Source organism: Grammomys surdaster, unplaced genomic scaffold, assembly GCF_004785775.1.
Source record: "Grammomys surdaster isolate TR1022 unplaced genomic scaffold, NIH_TR_1.0 170, whole genome shotgun sequence".
Classification (NCBI taxonomy): domain Eukaryota; kingdom Metazoa; phylum Chordata; class Mammalia; order Rodentia; family Muridae; genus Grammomys; species Grammomys surdaster.
The window spans coordinates 6,977,690-6,993,882 of NW_021604618.1; the positions used below are offsets into that span (position 1 = coordinate 6,977,690).

Here is a 16,193-nt window from a genome sequence, read left to right on the forward strand (position 1 = left end):
CTATGAGTCACCTACTCCCCAGGTTCTCAAGAATCTCAAAAATAACCTTAGAAAATAGAAATGTAAAGTGTGGAATTGGTCACATATTTAGTTGGAGGAGTGCTAGTTGACCACTGATCTATCTGAATGATAAGAAGCCAGGGGTTGTAGAGATGAGGACATAAGTAGAAAAGAGCAGAACTGATCTTTGTGAATTTCTTTTAAAACCAGGGTTGTCAGGCCTGGATGCTAAAGCCAGCGGCCGCCTAGGCACGAGAGCCATGGTGTATTACATGTCCACGACCATCATTGCCGCCGTGCTGGGGGTCATCCTGGTGTTGGCCATCCACCCTGGCAATCCTAAACTCAAGAAGCAGCTGGGGCCTGGGAAGAAGAATGACGAGGTGTCTAGCCTGGATGCTTTCCTGGATCTCATTAGAAATCTCTTCCCGGAGAACCTGGTGCAAGCCTGTTTCCAACAGGTAACCCACAGCCCTAGGGTCACCCCTGTTCAGTCTTCCACCTAATATGTGATAATTTAGAAACAGTTTCAACTCTGAATAGCAGTTTTCTAAATATGTACTGATCTCTGCCAGGCTTGAGTGTTACATGATGTGCTCTGGAATATTCTAGGGCTAGAATCAAATGGCTTCATTTCTGAAATAATTGTTGCCTACATCCTTAATATCACTCTGAGATTCACCTTTTCCTTTTTTCTTTTGTTCCTGTCTCTCAGTTGCACACACAGAGACACACAGACACAGACACAGACACAGACACAGACACACACAGACACACACACAGACACACACAGACACAGACAGACAGACAGACAGACAGACAGACACACACACACACACAATTTTACCAGTCTTGCTCACAACCCTCTAAATTGCCCAGTGGTTCTCAACACTATTCCAAAGTTCTGTGTAGCCCTTAAAGGAAAAAGTACCTGGCTTAATCTGTCCTACAAAATGAGAATCTATAATCCATCCTCAAGATGAGACAGGGGAGTAAGTGTAATTTTTTAATTGCAAAAACATCATGCACCTATGAGCTAGCAGTGGAGAGGCAGAGACAGGAGGATCCCTGGGGTTTGCTGACTAGAAAATTCTGCAAATTCTGGGTTCACTGGTAGACCCTGTCCAAAACATAATGGGGAGAAAGACCAAGGTAGATGCTTATATTAGCCATTGATTGACCTTCACTTATGTTTGTACATACATGCAAGGACAACCACACATGGGCACACACACAAGCTTATAGCCTTTAAAAACAGATAATCCTGCTAAATTAAACTACCTAATGACCAGCCAAAAACACACTCACTGCTCCGTTTTCTGTCTACAGAGCTAAACTAAGGTTGGCACGTACCTTAGTCCCCATTAGCTCATGAAAAGACTCAGCTGAAACCTGTCTGTTCTTCAGCCATTCTCAGGGAAGCATTGAAGAATGAAGCTATAGGACAGACAGCTTAGAAGAAAAGTCTGATTTCCAGCCCTTAAAATGCAGTGCCAACTCCCACTGAGCCAAAAATTATATCAGGCTGGGATGGATTTTTCTGATTTTTAAAAGAAATGATGAATATTTAAAATGAGAAATTTGCTCATCATCTTGACTTTTTTGATCAGTGACAGCATGTATGGAAATATTCCCTATGTATGTATTCATATATAGAAATACCTGTTATACACCATAAATATGTATAATTAAGTCAATGAGGATTTATGTTAAAGAACCCCATTCCAGACTTGAAAAGTAGGAGGAAGAGTGACTAGAAGCTGGAGAAAGGAATCTTACTGAGGTCCGCTGTTCATGTGCTTGTTAGCCTTGCCTCGGATGATGAAGTATCTTGCTTTAGAGTGGTAGATACAAGTAGCTGCTGAGTCTATTTTGAAAATTTTGAAATGTGTGTTTTGGAGCTATGGACCCTAGGACATTTGCTAAGAGAACTCAGGTGAGGCGGCATGAGAGCTCCCAGGAAAGGCAGATCTTGATCTTCTTCTTGTGTCTAGTCACATCTGTTCAGATACCTTCCTTTCAGCCTGGGAAGCAAGACCAGAAAGTCCCAGGTACCTGGAGCCATTGCTCTACTGTTGTTGGACTGAGCTTCTGTAGTGTTAGCCATTCTCACACTTGGGTAGTTCTGTGGCTGATGGTGGGCTTTGCCCCATGGGAAAGCATACTGTCTGGACTCTAGGGTATATCACTACATCAGGTTGTGTTCCATCCCTGCCATGATCTTACATTTTTCCTATGGCAACCTAGTTTTGTTTCCCCAGCTAAGGCCAGGGTCAAGTTCTCTTTGAGTTGGGGCAGTTTGAGGAATTTCAGTGTATGATCCTTTACCTGACAGTGGGAATGAATGTAGATCTTTAACCTGATTTTAAGGGCCTTGATCAGAGAAGACCATTCTTACAGAGTAACACATCAGAAATAGAGGACGGGGTCAATAGCATCCTTTCTGGATCCCCATGGCCTGGCACGGAGTGTTTTAAAATTGCCCATCTTGAGGGAAGGGAGATTCCTGTCTAGAGTTAGAAACTGGGGCAAAAAGAGGAAGGATACTTGTTCCCATTCGAAGCAGCCTTCCGTGGTCTTGGCTTGCTCAAATCAGATCCTGAATGTCTAAAAGCAAAACAGCCTTCCATCTGTTTTTAGGGACCGATGAAAGAAGAAAAGCTTCCATGTGTTTCATATAACACATAGGAAGGCAGAACTCAGCTCAAGTAGTCACTAGTAAGGTCAAATTCAGGTTCCTAGTCTAAGAAAGCTTGACTTAGGGAAATAATTGGTTTTCTTTTGAAAAATAACCAATGTGGCAGCTATTGATGTAAACAAAGCTACAAGTAGCTGAAGGCGAGAGGCTGGTAAGAAGGAAGGCATGTAGGTCAACTAGGAGACATTTGTGAGTTTTCTGACAAGGGATGCTGGTAAGTTGGACTCAGGTATCACAGCAAGTATACAGATGGAGTGGTCCAAACCCAACATGTATGTATTCATGTATGGAAATATGAGTTGAGACCTGGACAGAAGACCTGGCCAGTGTGCCAGTGCACCCATCTCCTCAGTTTCAACCAAAACCCCTTCAGTTGGGAAGCTAGATTTTGAAGTCAAGCATGATTCGTGTTGAATCTGGCATCACAGACTAACTAGAAATTAGGTCGTGGGTTATTTGTAGGACAGGAAAGATATGACACCCTTAGCAACCAGCCTCCCACCGATCCTGCTTGCCATCCATGATAATCACTTCAGAGTAGTTCATCCTGCTCAGGATACGTCTCCATCTTTCTTGCCTAGAGTCTGGCAGCTATATTCAGAAGTTTCCTTTCTGGTCACTTCTGTGGTTTCTCTTCATGTTTCTATTGCCCAGAATTTGGATCATCCTCTGCTTATGTAGCCAAGTTTGGGTCTCCTGTGACCCTGAACAAGTGTGTATGGCCAGGCTAGCATGGAAGGCACCTGCCTCCTCCTACAGAAGCCTGCCCATCCTTCCTTCCTGTTCTCGTTATCTCACTTCAGCACTGCTAACTGTCAAACCCAGCTGCAGAAGGATCAAGTCAGTATAACTCAGCATATGGTGCAGGTGGTGGGAAGAACTTAATGGTGGTCCAGCCATTTGAGTTCAAGTGTCAGCTCTGCCAATAATGATGACGTCTGAAAAACCAGTTAACTTCTTCCTGCATCGTCTTCTGTATCTATTCAAGGTTCAGCCATCTGTCACCTCTGATGTGCCAGCACAGACATTCTAGGATTGTGAATGATTTCTATTTTAATGCCCTTCAAAGTGGTAAATTTTGAGACTGAGATGTGAATTTTTGCATGCAGGATGCCTGACACCTTTAAAATTAGACCCACTTCCACGGATGTCGAGGAATAGCATAGGAGATGCTTGGGGAGTATTAGGCAAGAGTGAGTTGGCTTTGTTGCCTGGAAGAAGTATATATGTCCCACCTTGCATATGAATTACATAATTCTGGAGAGGTGGCTATTGGGTAACTGTCACCCCTGATGCCCAGATGGAGATTCCCAGCAGAGCTTGGTTTTAGAAATACCCAGAGCCTAAGAGAGGCTTCTGATGACTCAGTCCAGCAGAAAGAACATCTACCTGGATCTCACAATTTGGAAGATCAACTAAGTTGGACTTGTGATATCATCCCCAGTCACAGAGGTGTCATCATGGAGAGGACAAAATGAACACATATCCCCCAGCTATAGCAACTGTGCTGCTTAGGGTACAAATAAATTTCATAAATTTTGTAATAATCTTGATAGTAGGACAGTTGCACCATACTGCATATATAATGAGTTAATACTCTATTAAGAATATAAACATAAAATATTTGCCAATTTTATTAGCCTTGTTTTGGCATCTCATAGTTGTAGTTAACATCTTGGGAAGGTTCAACTATATGGCTGACTGGCTGGCTGGGTTGTTGTTGACCTTTTAGACTAACCCTCACCTTTATTCTTTTTCCTCCCTGCTCCATTAGATTCAGACAGTGACAAAGAAAGTTCTGGTGGCACCTCCATCCGAGGAGGCCAATACAACCAAGGCGGTCATCTCCATGTTGAATGAGACCATGAATGAGGCCCCTGAAGAAACTAAGATCATTATCAAGAAGGGCCTGGAGTTCAAGGACGGGATGAATGTCTTAGGTAGGCATAGTAGCTGTTGGTGTCCATCACCTTTGACTTCCGGACAGTGGCCAGCCTTTCTCAGCAGCCTTCTTCACTCAGTTCTCAGCCTCCCAAGGTTTCTTCTCAGAAAACCCTGTAAATTGTCCTCTAGGTGGCGCAGAAGGTTCTCTCTGGGGAACAATATGAGCATCACTGAGACAGCTGAGCCATGAAGGAAGAGAGACAGGAGGATCACAGAAGAGGAACACCAAAGGGACATGGCAGCCAGAGATCAGGGATGGGAAAAAAGGAAGGAGCTGACATTTGTCAGGCACATTATCTAACTAGCCATTTAATGAACTGGAATATGCTTATCTTTTATTTATTAAGATTTTTTAAAGCTGTCTCTTTGCAGAAGCACCATACTTGTTGCCCCATCCTAGCTTCGAGTCTATAACAAATGCTGAGTTACTATTATTGGACAGTATTAGATTAGGGAACAAAGGGGTATTGCAGAATATATATGACCCTCTCCTCAAGCTTGATGCCTTCTCTCCATTCCATCCAGAGGTTCTCTTTAGCAGCACAGATGTGGGTTTAGGGGGCACTCATTGGTTGTCTGCTCCTGGGCAAGTCTTTCTACTTCTCTGAGCCTCAGCAGTAAATTGGAAATGGGATTAGCCCGTGTTTGTGGACCGACCGTTGTAAAAATGAAATGAGGTCGTGCCTATAAAACACCTTAGCATATTCAGCGAGCTCTGTTCAGATAAGCTCTGGTCATTACTAAAAGTGGATGAATAGCTAAGGAGATCAACCAGAAAACATTTCATGAAGTGCAGGGTGAGGTGGTTTCCTTCATGGGATCAGCTCCAAATTTGCCCAGACTTACTAATCACCCAGCCATCTTAGGGCTTTAGGGTGGGCCCATTCATCCCCATTTCCATCATTCTTCAGTTTAATGGTGTCAAGAACATGGGTTGTTTGCCTGCAAAATGAAAAAAATGGAGAAATATGAATCTGTAGCAAGATCTTGCAAAGAAGTTTCTAAGGACTCAGGTTGAGAACTGTTTAGAGTGGGTGAGCTCAGTGGTCCTGTCCCTTTGTCATCTAAGAGATCAAATGACCTTGTCTCCTTGGACTGTCATTAGATAAACTTGAATTTTAGATCAATACAAGTAACAATAATTTAGTGTAAGTATGTCCCAAGTGTATGGGCTAGTCTAAAAAAATTAAAAAATAATAAACAAGGTTCATATGTAGGATGTGATTGGCAGTGCTGTTTAATTGTTTTGTGCACTGAGCACAATGGACATCGGTGCTGGAGAGAGAGAGAGGGCAGAGGAGCTGTGCAGCCCTGTGCTTGCAGGGCTGAAGTAGATGCTCCTTGTTTGGCCTGGAAGAAAGTCTGTTGGGTGAGAGTGAGGGAGAAGATAAGCTGAGTGGGTTGCCAGGCAACAAATGATCAGTAAACACAGTTGATAATCAGAGACTAGCCAGAGGAGGAAGTGAGACAGTCCCTCTGAGAAGGAGGCTTTTCTGATAACCCAGAAGCCTCTTTCTCCACTGCAAAGGTATCTACAACCATTTCAGGGCCTTCTCAATTCTCAGGGGCCCTTCTGGTGGGTCATAACTTTGGACCCCACCCTCCTTGACAAAGTAACTGCTCATACTTTGGGGTGAATAATTCAGAGGACTCTAGTCTTTTCAGAGGCTTAACGGATCCTAGAAAGTCACATGACCTTTGGCTGTGCCAGGGAGTTTCAAAATACTGGCAACTCGCTCAACCCCAACGACCAAGTCTAAGAGGGCTTTGTTCAAGTGAAATACCCCTGTTCCAGTGAGCAGTTTCAATTAGGCAATGTTTACCCAGGGAAATGGCAGGCTGAATCCAGCATTCCATCCAAGTACACAGCAAGGCACTGTGAAGCCAAGGGAAGTTAGATTGTTGAGAAACTTCCCATTTGCCAATCACAGCTGAAATAAGGTTTTTTTCCTGGCCTCAGAAGGGCAGCGTTAGTGGCTTTGTTTTTTGTTTTATTTTTCTGTATTTCTGGTCTTTGGTTTTTGGAAAGCCCCAAGGACTGAGCATTGCAATACAGAAAGATGTAATTTTGGCTCAGTATTCTACTTCTCCAAGGACATGTTTTTCTCCTAAGAAACCTGGAGAGCTAGTTTGTGGTACAGCATACCTATGATTCCAGCACTCAGAAAGCTGAGACAGGAGGATGATTATTCAAAGACCATTTTGAGCTGTAAATCAAGACTGCTCTCAAAAAACAGCCAAATAGATGAACCCCCAAACCAATTCTTGATCCCCACCTTAACTCCAATTGCTTAAATTGGTGCCAACTGCTCTCTCTAAATATATAAAGATTTGATTCCCTCAAACATAAATTCCTTCTCTGAACCTCTGACTTTATTTCCCCTTACCAAATATATGTGTGTGTGTGTGTGTGTGTGTGTGTGTTTCTTCCAATTCACACACATTTACACACACACTTGTAGAAAATCCAGTGTCTGTTGTTTCCGAGGGGACTCTTCATTCTAATTCTTTGGGATCCTAAGACACTGTACATTATCAAATAGTATTAACTAAGTAATACTTGGGCTTCTCAGCCTGAGACCTCACAGATAGATTCTGAGTCACCATACCCAACAAACTGTCTTCCATGGTCTGATAGAAAGGTAGAAGAAGAACTGAGATCAGATTTCCCATGGTACTGTAAAATTGGTTCATTCTGTCCTGTACCCCATCTTCACTAAGTCCCATCTTTTTGAAGGTGTCAATAACTCAATTATGATGTCACTTAACAATCCCTCTTGTCAAGAGCTAAAAGGGGGAGATATTAAATTATAAACATTAGCAATCTGAGTACAAGGGCTGTATTGTTTTCACTAAAGAGAGATGGGATCCCACCAAGTTTAGTTAACTAGGTTGACGAATGCTTGATGTAGAGAAGAAGGGTGGCTTTGGGGAGTGAGAACCAAAGGGCAAATAAAGTCAGAGGTTCAGAGAGAAGGAATGTATGTCTAAGAGAATCAAATCACAATGCTGTAATTTATCTGATAAAAGCCAACAGTCAGACATAACTAGCTAACATAAGGAAAGACCGGAAAGTAGCCCTACTAAATGGAGCAGGGTAGGGGTAGGGTAGGGAAAGAGAGAGGGAAAGAGAGAGATAGAGATAGAGAGATAGAAAGAGAGGGATGGAGGGAGGGAGGGAAGGAGGGAAGGAGAGAAGGAGAGAGAAGGGAAGGAGGGAGAGAAGGGAGGGAGAAAAGGAGAGAGGGAGGGAGAGAGGGAAGGAGATTAGAAGATGCCCAATACTTCAAGATCAGAGTACAAGTGAAATGGACAAGCAATGCTCTGTAGTTGGGAGAATAACTGTGACTTACACTCCATGTATATAGTCAAAGTTAGGTCACCAAGACTGGGGGTCCAGGAGCAATATGATTACAATTTGAAAGTCTAGACAATTCCCAGGTAATGCTGAGAATATTGTTAGCCACATAGTGTGCCCCAGTCTCTGATATGTTAAGATGAGGTACTGAGGTTGTGGGTGGTTTTGAGTGAATCTTCTGGAAAGAGAAACCAGGCTTGGTCTTTGAGGATCTGAAGTCCAAGGGCAGATCATCAGGTCCTTAGACACAGGTGAGAAGGGCTGAGCATTGGATTTGCCTCTGGATGTTGTCAAATGGAGCTGCCACTGAGAGGGTAGGGAGTGAGCTCCTCAGATTCCTCCTGCCTTGGGTTAGGATTGACACTGGAGGCTGATGTGTAGTTGAACTAGGATGTCAAGAAAAGAGAGAAGACAGATGACAGGGTAGGTATTGGCAAACTCTAACAATGAACTCTACATTCTGACTTTATCATCCTGAAGATTAATAAAAGGGGGCAGAACAAGTAGAATTCTGAAAGGTGGTTAACTTCCTAGCTAGTTTGGATTTCTTTTTAGCTCTGGTTCCGTCACTCTTCTTCCTTCCCTCGTTTGCTGTGTAGCTGGAGGGAATTCCCCAGGAGGAAGTGTACCTCAGAACAACACCTAAATGATCTAGACATTTCTCCAGCAAGGGCCTTATAAACTAGTTGTTTCTGCTGTTCCAAAAGTGGCTTCAAAGTTTGCTTGACAATCCCCAAGTCCTGACACCTCCTTTCTGTTAATCTGTGTGGTAATGGAAGCTGTGCACACATGATTTGCCAAAGTGAGGAGGAAGAGAAGACAGCATCTTTCACTTGGGAATGAAAATTAATTCATTTTCTTCAAGGCACTCACACCTCAGCTACTCAGCTACTTGAGCAAGAGTTCAGCTTGCTCAAGTGAAAAATGACAAGAAGAGCAATAATTATAGGATGGGGGCAGGGCAGGCAATCAGTGTGAAATGTAATGCTTTTTTTCTTCTTCTAATTCCTAAGTTATTCAAGGGCGACTAACAGAATTGGCCCTGTACATCAGTCATGCTAAAGTGTGAGGGGAAACAAAGTGAGTACTTTGTCATTTGTCCTTCTGAGTAATGTTATCGCCCATAGGTCTGATCGGATTCTTTATTGCTTTTGGCATTGCCATGGGGAAGATGGGTGAGCAGGCCAAGCTGATGGTGGAGTTCTTTAACATTCTGAACGAGATTGTAATGAAGTTAGTGATCATGATCATGTGGTAAGTCTATTCGTTTTGACTTCATTGTGATGGTGCCATGGTGCCACCAGATAAACCCTTGGGGTCCCCAGAGGACAGTAGAGCCCTCCCAGTATGAAGAGTGGGTACAGACCAAAAAGATATGGAGTGGTGAAGGGTGAGAAATTCTTCTCCCTTCTCCCTTCTCCCTTCTCTCTTTTTGTTTCCCTTCCTCTCACAATGGTGGTCTTTGGGCCAAATTTGACATGCCACCTATTTCTGCGTGTCCTTTAGCTTGAGAATGGAGTTTATTGTCTCATACACCCAGCCCAGCCCAAAGAGGCTGAAACAAAGTGCCGTATGCTAAATGACTTGCACACCCAGATATTTCTCCCAGCTCAGGAGACTGGAAGTCTGAAATCAAGGTGAGTATATTATCAATGTCTAGTACTTAATCTGATCTGTGAGAGAAAAAACTCAGAGTGGGGAAAAAGAGGGAACAAGCCTCCTGGATCTCTTTTCTAGAGCATTGGTATAGTCTATGCTATACCACTGCCATAATAACATACTGCAGGCTGTAAAATTATAAGCTAAGGAATTATTATTTTCTTAACCACAGGCTGGGAGACTGGGAAGTCATTAGCAGATTTAGTATCTGGTGAGCAGCTGGTCCTTGTAGGGGACTCTTTCTGTGTGCTCCCACATGGTGAATAGACAAACAGGCTTCACTAAGGCTCTCTATTGAAACACTAATCACATTGTAGAGGGCTCACCACCATCTCCCAAACCACTGGACTGAGGCTCTGACTCACCACAAAGGAATCTGAGGGGACAAAACCATTCAAACTTAGTAGACACCAGTCTCATTCATCAGGGTGTTACCTAATCCCCTCCAAAGCCCCCACTGCTACACATCCAGTAGTAGAATTTAAACATTTAAATAATGGGAGGAACATACATTCAGTTCATCAGAATGGCAAAGGGAAGAAAACAAAATGAAGAAAAAAAACAACAACAGGATAATAACATCCCGTAACACAAAAATTAAAAGGAGTTCACATCATCTCCACAGAACCAAATGTGGTACTGTGTTTGCGGCTGATTCTCACTAAAACTTTAGGAATGAGAGGCTGACTGAGGGCTTTGAGGTTTTGGCACAATAAAATAACTAAAATATTAGTCCTGACATCACTCATCACCTCATGAAACTTTTCAAATAAAAAAAGGATAAAGGGATACTGGTAAAAATACTGCGTTCCCTGCTGTTATGGTGCAGGATTTTCAGTTCCTTGGGAATTGCTAATGTTTAAATGTTTCTTTTGTGTGAAGACTTCAGCTAGCATGGGAATGCCATGTCCTTTAGGTCCATCTGAGTCTCTGAGGGCCTGGTAGACAATGACATATAATACAGCATCAGCCTCTTGCTTGAATGGTACTCCATGTCTGTGTTGCCTAGTCTCCAGCAGCCAGCACGTCATCCCTGCAGTAAATATGCAGTTCCTCTTTCTGCTACTAATGCAGATGGCATGAGTAGTATGGCCTTCCCTCCTTCCTTCACACCCGTGCCATTTCTACTGACTCCTTGGAGGAGATTAGGTTCTTCTAGGAAAGCTAATGAGGCATTGCAATGGAGGGTGTGGATTAGGATGTTCCCATCTGTCTGTCTGGTGAAACCCTCACCCCTAAAGGCTTAGCACCTTGTATCGCCACCAGTGGGGTGACTAAAGAGGGCTGTGAGTCAGGCCTACAGAAGGATTCTTCACAGATTTCTACTATCTCATCTAGGAAGGCAGATGGGGCTTTTATGACCCATTCCCATCATTCCTTAGGTGCCTCACCAGCATCACCATCGGATAACTCAAAGCCTGTGGAAAAGTCATGGGTAAAATTGCTAAACACTGTTAGCTGACTCCTGGAGGCTAAAATCATCATAGTCTTTATGTAGTGGTAAGAATAATAAAAATAGCAAAACTTAGCATTGTGAGGATAAGGCAATCTGAATTATTAGTTTCATTTATAAAAAAAATTGTTTTGAGACAGGCTTTCATGTAGCCTGAGCTAGCATAGCCAAGAATGACCTAGTTAGTCATCTCTCTGAGGACTGGTATGCACCTCTATGTCTGGATTAAAAAATTATGATCATTGACTGAAATGCAAATTGGGAAGATTTCATCTTGCCACATGTTCAACTTCAAATATTATATTATTGAACTCATTCATCTATTAAAGAAATCATTGTCATAAAAGCATAACAAAGATTTAATTAAGTTTTAAAGTATGCTTAGTATTAATCTGGTAACTTTCCGTGTTCCCATAGTATTAATCTGGTAACTTTCTGTGTTCCCATTTATTCGTTCCAATAATACCTGACAAACTAGATGCTTTCAGCAGCCCATTTTCCAAATACTAACACCAAGCACAAAGGTTACGTTGCCCAGTGCTGTAGAGCCTCACTGTTCAGCAGTCTCTAACTGAGTTTCTTCCTGAGTTTGAAGTAGATGAAATCTAGGACCGTCTGGTTACAAACGATGTGACCTTAAGCATGCTAGACACATTTAAACCCCAATATTCTAATTAGTAAGACAAAATAACTGTAAAACCTATGTCATGAAGTTGCTCAGAGAATTAGGTGAAGTGGGAACCCAGTCACTAAAACTGTTCTGTGTCCAGAAGGACCACAGCACGTCTGTAAGTGGGCCTGTGGCTATTCCATTGCGACTGTCATCACTATCAATGTGATCCATAACCCCAGCATCTCTGTACTCGTTAGTTCTTTAAGAAGTCTGAAAACCCCATAGTTTTGTTGTAAGTTTCATATCCTCATTTTTTTTGAAAATTCCTTAAAACTGCTTTTCCAAACTCAGAAAAACTTAAGTAGAAAGCAAAACTTCCCATAGTCTTCCTCTATCAGAAAAAGAAGTCGCTGCCCTCCCTTTGTTTCTACACTTGACTTCTGCCCCTCCACCATCCTCACTATTTAAGGAAAGAGCATTCAGTGAAGCTTGTTAAAGCAAGCAAGGAAGACTTTCTGCAGGGCTGCTTCGAAGTGTATAGGGACCATAGCAATGTGTTTGTTCAGTGATGGAGAGGGGATAGGTGCAGACCCAGATGTACTGGGAAGGCAGGAATTTATAACCAACAGAGTGTGGGCACATTCAGAGTCAGAGGATTCTGCTAAGACCCTAACAGGATTCTTGTTGAAGCTGGGCCAGGGAGGCCAGACACCACTTGGGGATGGGAAACTCTGAGGAACATGATCAGAAATGAAGAGCCACTGAGGATGAGGATTCTTGCTAAGTTGACTCAGTGGGGTGCTGCTGAACTAGTATTTTAAAAGAAGGAGGCAACCAGATCCTACTGAAGGAGGGATCTAACTGAAGTTTGGTAAAAGCAAAGAACATTTCCCCCAACCCATTTGCATTTGCTCTTTCACTGAATAAATAATCCCTTCTGAACTGACCATGATGTGCTATAAATGTTAGTACTCTGTCTAAACTCCACCTCCAGTTACCTGGCAACAGCCAGGTAGGCCTGCCCACTATAAAAGGGGCTGCTTGGCCCCTCCTCTTTCTCTTACTCTCTTGCTCTCTTACTCTCTTGCCTCTAGCTCCTCTCTGTCCCCTTCCCCTTCCCCCTTCTCTTCCCCCTCTCTCCAGGTGGTCATGGCCAGCCTCCCCCTCCCCCTCCCTCCCCCTCCCCCTCCCCTCCTCCTTCTTCCTCTCTCTCTCTCTCTCTCTCTCTCTCTCTCTCTCTCTGCTACTCTCCTGGCTCCCCTCCCCATGCCCTGAATAAACTCTATTCTATGCTATACCGGTGTGTGACTGGTCCCTCAGGGGGAAGAGATGCCTCGGCATGGGCCCGCTGAGACATCCCCTTCCATCATTGGTAGAATTCTCACCTGCCATACGGGAGGCCCGGGTTCGATTCCTGGCCCATGCACCAGTGTTAGACTTCGGGGCACAGCTTAGAACAGAAAACACCAGACCAAACGGTTCCAGGGGAGGTTATTTAGGGCAAAGGGCAAAGGTGGGGGGAGAGAAATGGGAGAAGATGGCGGAGAAAAGAGAGCAAGGTCAGGGAGTTCTGCCTATTTATATGGGCAGTGACGTAGCCTTTTCCCAGGTAACGGTGAGGTAGCCAGGTAGATTCTGGGAGTGTATGGTGGTTGCCTTGGCAACAATGTAGAGTCGTCTAGATGTGAAGTCACTGAGTTCGGGCCTGATACCAACAATAATGATGAACACCACACAGGGTTTCTGCCCTCATGGGCCTCACATTCTAGTGAAAGAAGGAAGGGAAGACAGACAAAAGGAACCAAATATGAATCCAGTTAGTAATGTGGACAACAAAAGCAGGGCTGTGGGGGAGAAAATGAAGGAGGTAGACCCAAGTGGCTAGGATGGGCTGTGTGGGAATGAGGCATGGTAAAGACCTGCCAGAAAGGTGAAAAGCTGAGAGGAGTCAGAGGAAAGGAAGCAGGAAGTGAAAGGCTATTGAGGGTCACAACTAAGGTCTGGAGCCACTGAGAAGGTTAAAAAAGGGTAGAAAGAGTGGAGGTGGAAAGGTAGGCGGGGTCAGAGCCTCCAGGGCTCTCTGGGCCCCTGGAGGGTTAGATTTCATTGAATTGTGATAGGAATCCCCTGGGGGAGAGCAGAACTGGAGGCTGTGTGAACGGCTTGTCACTTCTTCCTCTCTGTTGTAATTCTCAACAATAGCAGAAACAACAATTGCATTTCTAGAGCCTGGACAGTGACAGTGTCTCTAGAGACACATGAGACCAAACCAGTGTGAGCACAGGACAGCACTGTGAGAAGGGGTTTCAGTTTAGCTCCACTTCACACATCCGTCCGATCATCTGCACCAAGTTAGAGAGTTAGGACCTCACTGTCTGACACAAATGAGAGCAGAAGGGACTGGTTTCCAAAGGCTAACCAAGGAATATCTGCATTTCAGCACTTGAAAATGAGAATTTTGTTCATGAAATATCAACTTTCCGTTGGATCAGAATTATCTGGGGTAACACATTTAAAACATAGAAGTCCTAGTACCAGCCTTTGGTGGGAGCTCAGGGCACACCCCTTGAGAGCAGGCAGTTGAGGGCATTGTGAAGCAGCTAGTTATGGGTACACAGACCTTGACTGGGTTCTGGATAGCTTAAATGCTGTGGGTGAGGTTGTGCTTGTGGAGAGCAGCCCTGCAAAGGTCACCTTCGTGGGACCCTTCAACAAAGGAGAGCCATGGTTCACAGAGGGTAGAGGCTGGAATGGATGACATACAGGCTGTCCGTGAATAATGGCCTCGTAAACAGGGCCCAGAGCTGGAGCTGAGAATACAGCCCACCTGTGGGTAACATAGAGACATTCCCTACTTCTGTCCCAATGACTCTGTCTTTCTGAATTGGAAATGGACTCAGTAATTACTGAATGTCATGTGGCTTTAGAACTCTTGGGTGGAGCCTTAAGCCTCTATCTATACTAACCTGCGGTCTTGTTTGTTTCATCTCAGAAGTTTTGAGTGGTAACTTTGACTTTGGGGATTTCCCCCATTCTTTTCCATGGGGTCTCCTCTCCAGTGAGCTCATTTATTGATACAGAATCCCAGGAATACAGCTCCAGTCAGGTGTAGGGAACTAATGGCCCAAAGTCAAAGGGCAAAGGCTCTTTTCTACCCCATTAACACTCATCCTATTAGAGATGGACAGTACACTATTATTTCATTTTAGTTTAGATGTTTGAGTGCTACTAGGAGTAGAATTCCATATTCCCTAGCTCTTATGCCTCCCCTTGTGGCCTTGGCTAATACCATCTATAGTGGGAGCTGGTGCCCACCCCACTGCCCAAACCCTGCCTACTGGGTGCTCCTAAGGTAAGCCCTTGCTTTGCTCTAGTCCATCTGGCTCTGGCTCACATTGTACTTCCCCTGGAGGACTTTATAGCTGATCTTCTTTGGCAAAGTGCCCTGAAAACATGTTTTGTTCATTCTACAAATTACCTAACCTGGGGAGAGGAGGAGGGGAAATGAAAGAAAATTGAACAGCATCCTAAATAACTCAAAACCGTTTCTATGGACAGCCTGGAAGGCTGGCTGGTGTTGGGGAAAGAATTGATCTCTTGGTTCATGAAGATGAATCCTTTCAGGCTTTATAGGATGGTGCATTTCCTTCAGTTAGTTTACAGTCTCAATGACAAAGTGCTGGCCCTTGGGACTCCATAGCTGATTTATGAGATGTTGTGACTATGGGCACACCAGAAGAATATCAAATGGCAAGAACAGGGTTTGGTGTCATGACAGAAGGCCTGTTTCACAGTCTTATTAATGTCTAGAGAAGCACTTCTCAAACATAACCAGCTTGCACCCCAGGGGAGAGACAAGCGAGGGTCAGGCTGGAAGTCCCACAGGAAAGAGCAGAGCCATACTAATGCCCTGCTCTGTTGCTGTCGGTTACGAATTGGCTCTTTCTGAACAAGGTTTTCTCACAAAACCATTTGCCATTGGGTAGCTAGTGAGAGGTTTTAGAAAGTTTCATTAACTCAGGCCTGGATAAAAAGGCCTGAACCAGGAGAGGACTTGAAACCTAGGTATGTGCAAACAGAAACTGTCATGTGAAGAGTAAGGATTCAAGCTGAGAAAGATGGGAGGGAGATTCAGCAGTGTACAGGGATGCATATTCGAAAGTTTGAGCCTTGCGGTTGCCTGGTGATGTTGAACTCAGCCTCTTTCAGCCTTGATGCACATCTGAAAAATGAGAATATGTCACTGAATGAGGTTACTTGTGAGAATATGTCACTGAATGAGGTCACTACTGCCTGTTCTCTGTAGCCTTTATTTAACTTGGGAAAGGCCTGGGGCCAGGCCTGAGCCAAAAGGAAGGATGGAAGGGAGGGAAGGAGGGAAAGAGGGAAGGAGGGAGGGAGGGAAGGAGGGAGGGAGGGAGGGAGGAAGGGAGGGAAGAAGGGAGACAGGGAAGAAGGGAGAAAGGGA

At 44.1% G+C, this 16,193-nt stretch overlaps 1 protein-coding gene across 3 annotated transcripts in view; it reads left to right on the forward strand.

The window, feature by feature from the left end:
• Positions 1–16,193, forward strand: part of Slc1a2 (solute carrier family 1 member 2) — a 75,509-nt gene that overhangs the window by 32,320 nt on the left and 26,996 nt on the right. For all 3 annotated transcript variants that reach the window (XM_028766839.1, XM_028766840.1, XM_028766838.1), the window contains 3 exons: positions 211–461; positions 4,473–4,638; positions 9,128–9,254. In XM_028766839.1, the coding sequence (XP_028622672.1) occupies positions 211–461; positions 4,473–4,638; positions 9,128–9,254 (544 nt within the window). The remainder of the gene's footprint in view (positions 1–210; positions 462–4,472; positions 4,639–9,127; positions 9,255–16,193) is intronic.